This window comes from Sparassis crispa, assembly GCF_003851025.1.
Source record: "Sparassis crispa DNA, contig_000005F, whole genome shotgun sequence".
Taxonomy (NCBI): Eukaryota; Fungi; Basidiomycota; class Agaricomycetes; order Polyporales; family Sparassidaceae; genus Sparassis; species Sparassis crispa.
The window spans coordinates 829147-841985 of NW_020939752.1; the positions used below are offsets into that span (position 1 = coordinate 829147).

A 12839-nucleotide genomic window follows, 5' to 3' on the forward strand; every position below is an offset into this window, starting at 1 on the left:
GGAGGGTAAATTAGCAGGAGGCCTAGAGATCGATCGGACAATTACGCACACTCATCCATCCATTCTGATGAACCTCGATCTCCAGCGACATCCACGGTCCAGAACCAAGCCAGGTTGACATTCCTGAGCCCGGAGGTGCTAGCCTCGATGACAGCAGTCTTCACATGCAGGTCCTTCTTATCCAAAGGGCGATAAAGGGCCAAGTCTTCATCGGTGGTGCCCAAGCGCATAATGGCGCGTCGGTTGGCGGAATAGAGCCTGGCGCAGGCCAAGATGGTCTGATCGGCAGTATGAACCTCCGCCTGTGCACGGGTCATTGTTCCGACGCTGTTGGCGGGACGAACCCTCTTGCAGTAGAGGTAAGACTTCAGTCCAAACGCCATGCGAAGCTCGTGGAGGATGTCATTCATCAGGCCTTTGCGCAACTCCAACTCTTGGGCCGCCAGGGTCTGGAGCCCGTTGGCGACGGCGGCCACGAATCCGATCTGCGAAGGCAAATTCAAGGAAGCTCGCTCGGGAGGAATCGCATCCTCGCCATACTCAGCGTCCTCCGGGTGTATTTGAAAAGGATTCTCATCCAAGGAATCCCAGAGCGCACCATCGTCACAATCTTCCATGGCGGGAGTGTCCTCCAACCTTCCCATGAACTTCTCAGAGCGACGTTGGAATGTGAGAATGCTGACTTCGAGGCGCTGACGGCGCTCGAGAGTCTTGAGGTCCTCCGCCACGCTCATATTTTCACCTGCCTTGCGGATATCATTCACAAGCATAAGCCTGAAGGCCGTCAGAGCTGTATTTTTGTTAAGATGAGGCAAACTCACTGTGCTTCTTGAATTTTGAGGCCAGTCGACAACCATCCAGCGGTGCCCTTCTCTAAGCCCTTGGCGGACTCCTCGCCCGCCAGTCTGAGTTGGGTGAGGTCTTTACCCGGGGCTTGCATTCACGTCAACTACATGCCACACGACGATGGAAGGATACTCACCCTTCATGAGCTGGACATCGAAGGTGTCCATGATCTTCGGATCATTTTGGCGAGCCTCCATAGCGTCATCGTACTCCTTCTGCCATGCCTCAAGGACATCCTCATTTGTGGGTGCAGATAAAGCTTCAAAGGACTCCTTGCTTCGTGGGAAGCCCAGGAGCACGCGTTTCCACTTTGTCATCAAGGTTGGCACTATAGGCAGCATAAGCCAGGTGGCAAATAGGGAAGGAGGAACCAGGCTCACCCATGTGAGTCGTCTTCTTCCAGTTGGAGTCATTCATGTGATCGTCAAGGACTTCTTGGCGGTGCGCTCGGGTCATGCCTCTGGTACTGCCTGAGACCTCATTTGTTGGCACCCACAGGGTCTCGATGACCTCGCCATCAACCATACCAGTGCCAACTATAAAGTTGGGCGAGAACCGTTGGAAGCAGCAATCTTGGTGTCCATGCACATGAAACAAGCCAATGCCTTGGTCTACCTTGAGCTCGAAGGGCATCCTCAGATAGGCGCTGTGGCGGAAACGTTTGCGGACATGCACGCCATACTGGCACATGATGTCGTACATGACGAGGACGAGGGTGATACCAGTGAGGGTCAGGAGTGCATTGCTGAGAGAGTAATCCATATTCATTTGTCTGCAGAGGGTGCGTCGGTGAGAATGAATCATGACAAGAGACATATGCGAACCTTTCTCCCTTCTGGAAATCGACGACAGTATGAGGGATGAAGAAACCATGTCTGGCGCAAGCAGTGGCCCCGATTCCTGTGGCGTCAAGGTTGGCACGATCCACATTGGCCTGATTGACAGCACGGTGCTCGTGACAAGTGGAGCGCTGGTGGGCTTAGGAGTCAAGGGCAGAAGAAGAACATGCAGCCAGACACGCACCTGATGCGACTCCATGGTCACCGCCAGATGAGCCTTGTAATCCTCTTGGCCGACCATGAATGCCTGGCCATCACTGAGGGCGACGTTCTCCTCGGGGTGCTTCATCTTCATGTGCTCTGCACTGAAATTGCCATCCATGACGAAGCTGCGTTTGAACTTCCACTACACTGGATCCGCTTGCCAATCGAAAGGCAGGTTGAGCCCAGGCTGGGGACAGGCGGGACAAAAGATGGCGAGGCCACCCTTCTCCACAGGACGGAGGGCATCATGTGAGAAGCCGTGCCACTTGCGATATTTGAATTGGCACCATTGGTGGGACACTCGCATCAGCTTACGATAACGGTCCTGGCGAGGAACTGGCATGAACGGTTGGGCCATGGGAATGCATGTGAACACTTACGGGAACGGTGCCAGGGAAGGCATTGCTCGTGACCCATTTGAGCTTGCTGTAGTAGTTCAATGCCGCCGTCTTGCACTCTTTGTTCTCTAGAAGGAAATCGTTGAGGACGGCGAATGTGAAGGCGGTATGGGGATCCTTGACGGTACCAGGGTAAAGTCCCATTTGAAGAAGCTGCATGTCACGCTCCACTGCCATCTCACACTGGCACCAGTCAACGCCGATATGGTGAACACCAGAGATGTCGACAATGACTATGATCCGATTCCCGTAACTATCACGGCGAGGTGGCCGGGAGAGCACCGGTGGCACATCTTCCTCCCAAGTGGGATCGGGAGCATCGTCGGTTTGCCTTGCTTCACTGTCAAGGGTGCCTGCCAGAGGTGCAAAGTTGAATGGGACCTCACCATCATCTGAGACCTCGCCATCATGTGCATTTACGTCTTCATTGGAGACATTCCAGAAATCGGACCCCGGGGCCACCACCGGCGCAGGGTTGTTATGTGCTGTGAAGGTGCCCAGAGGGCAGGGATCTCCGCCATGCCCCAAATGGATGCAGACGCCAACCCAATACAGTGATGCCGGCTCAAAATACTGACCCTGCCAATGCTCTATCCGATGGAAAGGAGCACGCTGATGGCCGTTACGACAGCGGTCGGTACAGGTGAGCGGTCTGCCCATACAGTCCAGGCATCGTCACCGTCCCTCGCCAATCTTGCATTCCGCACAGTTTCTGGGCTCAGGCGGGGCTTCCATCTCGACAATGGCATGAAGATAGTCATCACGGTGGGGTATCCAGTCCCTCATGAAGTCATTCTGGGTCTATCGCGCATGGTCAGACCGTCAGATGGTCATGGCAGGAGTGCCCACTTTTGTCTTCCGAGCCGCCGGATCCAGTGGAATCGGCACACCTATGTTGCCCAGGACGTCGCCATCATCCAAGTTAAACAAGGAGCCTGAAGCTGGAGCCTTCGATGGACTTTTGGAAGGCGATGGCACGTTTGAACCCGTAGGCATGGGCAAAGGTACGTCCACATAGCGTACTCCCCTAGTGGTCTGCTTAGCTACCTTGGTCACAAACTCAACCTCGTCATCCAGGTCTACAACGAGCCTGCTTTTGTTGCGTCTGCTCATGGTTCAGGTCAGTGGGGAGTCGTATTCCAAGCCAATCGATGAGCATTGTGTCCCTATCGCACAACACGTGCAAATCACACACGGCCTTGCTGCCCACCAGACTACTCATCAAGGTGGTTAAGAATGGCTGCAATGCCTGGGCCTTATCACCTCGTGGTCTCTTTAGGCACCATATCAGTGTTATGCAGATAAGGATGCCATGTTGGCGAGAGGTCCGCCAATTGTATGTCGCCCTCAGTGCTAACTTTGCCTTGACTCGGAGTAGCATAATGTTCAAAAGGGAAATGTGCACTTGCACCGTGCGCTCGCCAACACTGCCGCCATCTGCCCCACTAGCACTCACAACTTCTCGACTGAATACATTTTGCCACCACCTCTGCCAACTTCGAGGTCCGCCAACCATACGCTGCCATCAGTGATAACTACACCTTGAGCTGAACACTGTCAAGATGTGAAACGCGCACTCGTACCACGCGCTCGCCAACCTTCAGCTAGGATTCGGAAATTCGTGACTCCATACATTTCGCCATCACCTCCGCCAACTTTGTCCCACCAACGAAGCTGCCATCGACAGTCTCCATCCCCTGCATAGTGTTCTCATCTCCATCAGTCTTTGGCATGATGTCCCTCTAATAAGCGAGCCAGTTAGGACCTGTTCTGAGTTAGGAATGCAGACTCAGTGATGAACTGTGCACATGCCAATGTGTGAGGCGTAATATGAAGCTTGCATCCAGTGGGGCGCTGGAATGCCTAGCCTGTTCTGGACACCCTCTCGCATGAAGTATGCATAGATGAGCCTTTCGCCATCTGCTTGAGTGACGCCATGACGAATTGCCTTTCCACAGAAGGCTATGACGGTTCCAGGACTATAATCGATGGCGACACGCATGGCGGGGAAGTTCAACCACGCGCAAGTGTAGTTGCCCAACGTCGCCAACAGGTCGTAGAACGTGTATCTTGTCTTGCTATCTCGGTGGAAAGGAGTTTCCCGGTTGGCGATCACCTGGAGCGCATTGAATGGTGACGACCAGTTCAGCGCCATCTCTCGCAATTCTGGGTCTTGCTGGATCGAACCCAAGCACTGGCGTCCTGCGGCATATAGCGTTGGGTGAACAATGACCAGGATGGCGCCCAACAATGCGGAGGAGTCATGAATATCATGCAGCCAACTTCTTCCGCCCTCAAGCTTCAGGCTGGCGGAGGTCTCCAGCCTCCCAGACTCCATATGCTGCAAAGGCTGTCCAGACGCAAGACAAATGGCGTGGCGAGGAGACCCACCTCTCTTACTTGTTGGAACCAACCTGGTGAGAGACACAAGGAGCCCGCTGGGAATTGGGCACACTCCTCAGGAGGCAAGAAGTACAACGGGTTGTGTCGCCAACTGGCGGTGGTGCTGAAAGGCTTACTGGCTGCTATTGCTGGGTGTAGGGCCCTGGTCGCTTGGAGCATCTTTGTCTGACAAATTTGTCAGATCACAGTGCAAGGCTGGGCAAGCCACTCACCTGACGGTCTGGTATCAACACTCTTGGAAGTATCCAAGCCAAGATACGTCCGTGCATGTCCACGAGGGTGGCGGGCTGGTCTATGCGTATTTCACTCTCACCAAATGGAGGAGGCCACTTCCGTTCCAGTTCTGCCTCAAGGACTTCATTCTGCCCCGTGGGCTGAATTGAAAGGCTGTCGCAATATCTATCAATGTCCCACTGCAGCCTTACTATTACAATGGCGTGATCAGTGTGATCAGACCTGTGGCAAGACTAATGACTACCAGGATTACGGATGGCCTTCACAAGAGCATCTGCAATGCCATTGCACTCTATTAGGAGGGCGGATGGCATGGATGGAGGCACTTCTATGGATGGTGCAGAATGGGCTGCATGAGTGGCCAGATGGAGCTTTCAGCGGAACATGAGCTTCAAGACTCCTGCTATCTGATCAGTCAGTGGCATGGGTGACAGATCGCTCATCTTGATGCTGTCTGCCAATCAATGGGACGATTACAGCATGCATCGGTTGAAGGAACGCACAGGTGTATGGCGGGCGCAGGCGGTTGGCTTGCAGATGCAGGGGAGAATGTAGGAGGGGCCACAATGGCAAAGCACAGTATGCATTCATCTGCCTGCATGTTGCTTGCAAGCACGTCCCTTGCACATCTCACATGTTCATCATGCTGCCGAGCCAGACTTTATGCCGCCATGCCAGATCATGGGCCGGATGGTCCGCCATGTCTGGGCCCTTCGTCACTGTCATCTTATTGGCCGAGCCTAACTCCGAGGAAGCCCTTTATCCCACAGATTGGCATGCAGATGATCGCCAGATTGCCTCCACTCAGCATTCACGAGATAGAGTTGGCATGGTGTGCTCTGCCATAGAAGCGGCATTCAACATTGCCTTTCACCAGGCATGAATGCTAGTGCATACCTACTACCACCTCCCGCCACTGTGAAAAATACACATACAATGCTTCAGCAGTCACCACACACCATGGCGATGAGGGTAATTGGTGTAAGCCCAAATGGGCCATCAGCACGTGCATGTTGAGTTGTGGGCGGCCGACGAGGAAATGGACAGAGTGCTGCCCGTTGAGCTATCGACCCCCTTCACTGCCCCAACACAAAAATCTCATCCTCGACATCGAGAAAGCATGCCAGCGAGATTTGTAATTTTGACGGAGCATCAGCCCATACTCTCTGAGAAGCTGCGGTCTTATGACATGGCAGATGCCAAGGGTCGCAAGACTCTGGTTCAGAGCTTGCACCAGAAGCTGAAGACACAGTTTGTCGACGCGTCAAATTATGACGACATCATTGTGGAAACTGTGAGCAGTATTTCATGTCTATGAGGTCCCCACTAACTCTCACCGCAGAAAATCTGAGAGTGGCTCAATAACCATGCCCGCCATGTGCAGGAGAAAGCGATGAAAAAGTGTATGCATGTTTCTGGCAAGCCCAATGCCTTCAAGGTGTGGGATGCACTGGAGAGGGACAAGGTGACTGAGGCCACGTGAGCACTCGCAGCAGAAAAGGGTTGCAATGTCTCCAAGGTGTGGAGAGTCGCACGGAGTGCTGAATGGGCAAAACTGTCCGAGGAGGAGCAGAAGGTGTATGAGGAAAAGGTGGAGAGTTGGCACAATGGCACTCTGGATGATAAGACGAAAATGAAGTGCGTACCTCCTGTCATGTAGCATAAGGCAAATCCTGACCTAAGACAGGCTGAGGGAGCAGCGAATGATGCAATATCTGAAGAAGTTTGCCAAGACTATGTGGGACACCATGGGCATTCACATGGCATTCATGCTAGCATATCCGAAGGAAGCGGGGGGGAGTCTGAAGGTAGAGATGTGAGCGTAGACCGTCCGACTGTCACCATCTGCTAACCCCCGAGTGAAGGGTGGAGGTCAACCATGCCATCACCAATGGAACTCCATTCGGGGCCTATCCTGGGTGGCTGCGTGCTTACCAGCCTCTAGCAAAGGTGTTCTCTGAGTGGGCCAAAGGCAAATACAGTAAAAAGACCTCAGTTGCATTGTCGCTGGCACACTGACCTGATTCCTTAGGTGTGACTGAGACTATGGTGACGGTGAAGAAGACACCTGCTGATTGCATGTGGGCCATGGACAAGATTCGGTTGATGGCCAACAGTTTTCCTCTGCTCCCATCAGTGCCCGAAGGTATGGCAGAAGTGTCTCTCAAGGTGATGAAGGTACAAGTTCGAGACTTCATGAATCATCACTATAGTATGACACTCCCACTGAGTGTTGAGAGACGCTGACCAGTTTACAGCATTGGTGAAGGGTGTTCGGAACTGCAAGTCGCCATGGACGAAGCTGAACAGCATAGACGACATCAATGAGTTTATTCCAGCGGAGATGCTACCTGAGAACTTCCAGTGGATCGATCCCTCTAAGTTGACAAGTGTTCTCGTTCGTGCCCTCCTCGACCACTGGTGGGCATGCCAAGAGGAACATGGACCTGAGCAGACTATGCGATTCACCCACTACTTCGACAAGGATGGCGAAGCTGCTCTCGCCAAGTATGATCCTCTTCCACCACTTGACGGATCAGCACAGGCATTAGAAGAAGGATCCGAACACAAGGTCCAAGAAGCACTCACACCGAAGAAGGCGGGGAAGGTGAAGAAGAAGGGTAAACCTGTGCGCAAGGTCACGGGAAAGGCGGCATCGAAGGCGACAAAGGGCAAAGCTGCCCCTGGCGGAGCCAAAGGCGGTGGGCGTAAATGCAAGATGAAAGATGCATATGACTCGGAAGATGATGCCAGAAGCAGCCAAGACTCTGATCGGAGTTCGCCAGATATACTCAGCATGGCTTCTGAAGAAGATACGGCCAGCGATGAAGATTCAGAGGATGGCGAGAGCGTGATTGCGAATAAAGCGAAGGGCAAGGCGGTCGCCACCACCAATGGACGTAAGGCTAACAATGGTGGTGCACCTCAAGCCAGCGGTAGTGGTGCCAAGGTGAAGGAGAAGCGAGATTGCCAAGACCTTCCTCTGGGTGCACTGCACAGATTTGACATGGAGGAGACTGATGAAGCATCGAGTGAACTGAAGCCCAGTACAAAGGAGCTGAGGCTTGAGCTTCAAGGCCGAGCCCCACGTCTCACTGGCAGGAGTACTGTGGGGAGTACTGTGCCCCACCTCATCAAAAGGAGAGACGTGTTTCTCGCCACCCTTTCTGTCGAACCGCGATACCAGGATATGCTGAAGCAAGTCAAGATTACGACTGTGGTGAGCTCCTCTCGTGGGGATTCATAGCCACCATTGATCATCCGTCATATAGCCCCAGGTGTATCGTTTCGCCAGGTATGATCCAATTCCCTGGAGCGAATGGTCATATAGCCAGCGCTACCTCCCGCCTTCATTCCATGCGGTGGACAACTTTGACATCATCGAGAACTGGTTGGGCAACAAACCATGGCTCACAAAATATCGGTTCTTACATCCACAGGGCGTACAACAATCTGCACTCGTGATTGGTATGGCACTGAGGGACCTCACACGATCTCAGTTTATTGAGGAGGGCGAACTGACGAACCTTCCCGACTATGTGGTGAACTCGGCGATCTTATTTGATGCAGTAGAGCAGCTGCTTCGCTGTTGCGAGATCATTACCTTGGACATGGTGGAAGGGAACATCATCCATGCCATGGTGAAGCCAGTGAGCAAGCCTGCCATACCTGGTGCCCCACAAGGTGGCGATGGCCTTGGGGGCCAGGAGGAGCAGGAAGATGATGCCTCTGCAAGAACTCACAATGGCGCTGCTACCACTGCCAAAGTTCACAAGGCTCACCAGCCTGCCCCATGGCTGACAACCCAATCATTCCAAGTGGAGGAGATGAAGGGCCGCGCCAGGAGACCGGTGGTGGGGCCTCTGATGATGGCGAAGAGGACAATGTGCACGCATCCGTACCTAGCAGTGGTGCTGAACGACCGCCACTGCCTCCGTTTATACCCAAGACGAAGAAGGCGGCAGCCACGGAAGGCCATCCGTCAGGTCAAGCCAAAGCGCTCCAGGGAAGGTCGATCACCGATGCCCTTCAGAGTAATATCCCTGGCAGGATCACTCGCAGTCAGCGTCAAGCGATGGATGAGTCGCCCGCCAAGAATACCTGCAGTCAGCATCCACTAGGAGCTGTTAAAGATTTGAAGAAGCTTCCTGATCCAAAGCGGAAACGTCAACCAGCACATCCTGAGCCCGATGGCGAAGACAGCTCTGGCGAAGACAATTCGCCACTTGCTTGGAGTGGGCCAATGCTAACGCATGGCAAGGACGATTCCTGATTTTAATATCTATTAGGCCTACACTTCTGATACATGTGTTTAGTCTTTTTTACACTCATCATTCAAAAGTATTACAGTTGTATATTTTTATAATTAAACATTCATTTTGCTACATTATAATCTAATACAGTCATGCTTTAACATATACTACAACAGAACTAATCTTTGATCTACACTTTGTCAGCGCTGTTGAATCCATACTTTCTATTTGTCCCTCTAGTATACAAGTCTGCCCAGTTGTAACCCCATCATTAAACCAGACACTTCCAGTTTTTGTAATGATATCTAAGATGTAGACCTGAGTATTATTAAAATCTATGCATAAAATAGTGCAGATACTCTTTTAAATTAAGGAAGCCTGAGTAAAACTGGCTGAGATATCTCAGTTTTAGATTAGAATGCTCAGCCTAAAGTGTAGAAAAATTGTAAAAATGCCAGTTAAATTGTAGAATCACCCTATAATGCACCTAAACATCCTACATTTGTTTTTCCCGGAAGAAACAAGCAGAAGTGAGAGAAAACAGAGAAAATGGATTATAGCACTGCAGGAAGTAATGCTGATGTTCTGACAGTAACACCATCAGATTTGGCTCAAAAATCCGGTCAGAATGCCTACCGGGTTTATCAAAATCCGAGTAGAATTGAGTGAGCTACAAGCCCTGCAAGTTTGGCTGAAAGTGTGGGAACCAGCTGCTAGAGACTTGCCTAAATTGGTTAAGGTTTTGAGTGGACAACGAAAAAAGTGTCGATGTGATCCAAAAAATCGAGCGCATCGACACTTTTTTCGTTCTCAGCGCTCTGGTGGCTGAATAATTACTACATGCAGCAAATTGTTCAAAGTCAGCACTTCTGTTTAAAGAGCCATTCACCAGGTATACCTGGGACCACTATAGAGCTTGGCTTCAAGGTTATTAGCTTTATTAGTAACTGTTGTAGGGCAGCTTTTAAGCACTACAAGCTCGGACTTTTGGTATAAGTACAGGTTATGACAACAATGGTAACAGGTCTTGCAAGTCTGAGCTATTGTAAGGTCTCTACAAACCCATACTAGGTGGCATTTCAGACTATTGTAAGGCCTAGATGACATATCTGAACATTATGAGGCTCTTACAAACTGATACTAGAGGGTGTACTAGAATTCAATAAACAGTATAATAAGGCATTGTAGGAGGCTTACTAAACATTACTATACAACATGCTAGGAGCCAATATATGACTTTGTAGGCTACTGTAAGGCCCTTACCAACTGATACTAGGTGGTATACTAGACTATTGTAAGCATCATATAAACTGACACTAGGTGACATATCTAACTATTGTAGGTTACTAGTTACAAAGTGACATCAGATGACATGTTCAGACTATTGTAAGCTCATTACAAACCGATACTAAAGAGTATATTAGGCCCCAGTGTAATAGACTATTGTTGACTTGCTGAATGCTACTAGACAATATACTAAGAGTCAGTAGGTGACTTTGTAGACTGTTATCAATGTATAGTGGGACATTGTAGGACACTTACTACACATTATCAGATGGCATACTAGGAGTTAGTAGATAATATAATAACAATTTATTGTATACATTTTTTGCAGTAATCCTTGTAGGCACATTAGTAACAGTTTCTAGCATCATTTTTTGTAGTGATTCTTATAGGTACATTTGTAACAGCCTCTAGTGTCATTTTTTGTAGTGATTCTTATAGGCACGTTGGTAACATTTTTTGTAGTGATTCTTATAAATACATTTGTAACAGTTTCTAGGGTCATTTTTTGTAGTGATTCTTATAAACACGTTTATAACATTTTCTAGTGTCATTTTTTGTAGTGGTTCTTGTACGCACGTTGGTAACATCTTATATAGTGATTCTTATAAACTGTTACGCGGCAGCGAAACACGAGCGTCAAGTCGAGTCGTCACGAGACAAGGTCTTAGTCTAAGACACAAGTCCGTTCAAGAGACACTTCTGGCGATGTCCTCGCACTGAAGGTCGATCAGAGTTCGTTCTTATGACTCGCAGTAGCTGTCTGCTACCAACGGTCGATCTCAGTCAAAGGCAAGTGAAAAGCTGGTTTAATGGTAACCAGGTCGAGATGGGGATCCAGCTCGACAAGGTCGTCTACTTATACAAAAGGTATCCGCAGTACTACGCAGTAATGCGAGATCGTTCATTGGCTAGATAAGGTGAAACGATATCTGGGCAAGGTAACAGCGAGGAAGTAATATGTATGAGAAAGCTGAGTAAGATCATGAGAGATAATCAGTACTAATGGGGATAACGAGTCATGTATCAGAACGAGGTAAAGATGAGGTGTACATGCACGTCTTGCATGCGCGATAAGAAGAAGGTCCGGAGTTGGATCTGGTGTAACCCTAGACTAGGGGTTCTGGACATCTGGGTAAAGAATCGGAGGTTGCACTCCGATGAGTCACGTGTTGGATCACGTGGTCTGGTAACGTAAAGGGAACAAGGAAAAGGAAAAGAAAAGATGCGCCACAAGTGAGGAGCGTTGTAACATCAGCTCCCGTCTAACGTTTCTTGTCCCACAAGAAATATTGTGATTTTCATCGTCGTCGGGGGCAGTCGCGGACATAATGATCTCCTCCGCATCTGTAGCATGTCCGCCGGTTGGTTCGTGATCCTTGTTCGGGGATATGTCCATCCCTGTAGGGATGACTGCGATGTGAAGAAGTGGATGCGGTCGAGAAAGATGGTTGCGATAATGGAGATCGTCCACTGGGTACATGCGAACGAGGAGGGTGAGGTCGAACAGGAATTGGTTCTGGCGACGAACGAGGAGTGGATGCGGGTATTCCATTAGTGGTGTATCCGAGGATGTGTCCGATGTCTTCGTCCCCATGCTCCCTCCAAATCTCCTGTGCTGTACGAGTGACCGTACTGCGCATCAACGACCAGACTTGGTCAACTCTGGTTCGGGCTCTACTCATCCTTTCCTCTGCTGCGATGAGCTCTTGTCTGGCTGTCTGCATCCACTCAACCATTTCTAACGCTCGTTGCATGGAAACCACCGCTTGTCGATCTTGCGGGCGATTTTGTAAGGCGACAAGGATATCTGTGAAGTCGACAGGGACACGGATAGCCGAGATCAGACGTGTGGCAAATTCTTGTTCGTCCGATGCGTGACTGAGTTTGATAGATGGTGAGGGCGATGAGGCGCGGATAAAGGGTGTCTGTGCTCGAGAGGGTACTCCATTGACAAGCGTAGGCGATGCGGGTACGCTCATGATTGTGGAGGCGACTTCAGCGAGTATATTGTGAACGAGGTCGTCTATAGCGGAAGTGAGCATTGATGATATGTCGTCTTCTCCTCCTTTTTATACCTTTCGGTCGTTAAGGGGATCGCGGTTATCTGTGATGTGAAATAGAATGTCGTGGATCCAGGTAATAATCAAATAGATGAAAATCCATTGGACGATAAAGAGTATTCCCACAGAGATAAGAGCTGCCTGATCAGTTCCAGGCATCGTTCTGATCACCCCAGCCGTTAGCGTGTGGGCTGTCTCGTGTGAAGAGTGTGTGTTCGACAAGTTGTCTGATAAGGATTCGGTGGACGATCCAAAGAAAAGTGAGGGTTGTGCAGTGGAGGACGATTAGGAAGATGATGAGGAAAACCGTCGTGG

The 12839-nt window shown here is 50.3% G+C and overlaps 4 protein-coding genes across 4 annotated transcripts; 1 reads left to right on the forward strand and 3 right to left on the reverse strand.

Moving 5' to 3' along the window:
* Positions 1–41: 41 nt before the first annotated feature.
* SCP_0603040 (hypothetical protein) lies at positions 42–2947 on the reverse strand (the record flags this gene model as incomplete). The annotated part of the gene is made up of 8 exons (XM_027759438.1): positions 42–774; positions 822–933; positions 983–1174; positions 1227–1618; positions 1671–1816; positions 1870–1990; positions 2036–2214; positions 2270–2947. The coding sequence occupies 8 exons, from the start codon at positions 2945–2947 to the stop codon at positions 42–44; spliced, it is 2553 nt and encodes an 850-aa protein (XP_027615239.1).
* A 15-nt stretch (positions 2948–2962) lies between these two features.
* On the reverse strand, positions 2963–5238 carry SCP_0603050 (hypothetical protein; the record flags this gene model as incomplete). The annotated part of the gene is made up of 8 exons (XM_027759439.1): positions 2963–3088; positions 3137–3392; positions 3744–3834; positions 3921–4029; positions 4089–4637; positions 4688–4855; positions 4903–5114; positions 5169–5238. 8 exons carry the CDS (start codon positions 5236–5238, stop codon positions 2963–2965), a joined length of 1581 nt encoding a protein of 526 aa, XP_027615240.1.
* An 875-nt stretch (positions 5239–6113) lies between these two features.
* On the forward strand, positions 6114–9197 carry SCP_0603060 (hypothetical protein; the record flags this gene model as incomplete). Its single annotated transcript, XM_027759440.1, has 9 exons — positions 6114–6218; positions 6309–6389; positions 6444–6562; positions 6612–6740; positions 6790–6905; positions 6957–7136; positions 7183–8144; positions 8197–8778; positions 8874–9197. The coding sequence occupies 9 exons, from the start codon at positions 6114–6116 to the stop codon at positions 9195–9197; spliced, it is 2598 nt and encodes an 865-aa protein (XP_027615241.1).
* Positions 9198–11638: 2441 nt separating this feature from the next.
* Positions 11639–12443, reverse strand: SCP_0603070 (hypothetical protein; the record flags this gene model as incomplete). Its single annotated transcript, XM_027759441.1, has 2 exons — positions 11639–11934; positions 11993–12443. The coding sequence occupies 2 exons, from the start codon at positions 12441–12443 to the stop codon at positions 11639–11641; spliced, it is 747 nt and encodes a 248-aa protein (XP_027615242.1).
* Positions 12444–12839: the final 396 nt, after the last annotated feature.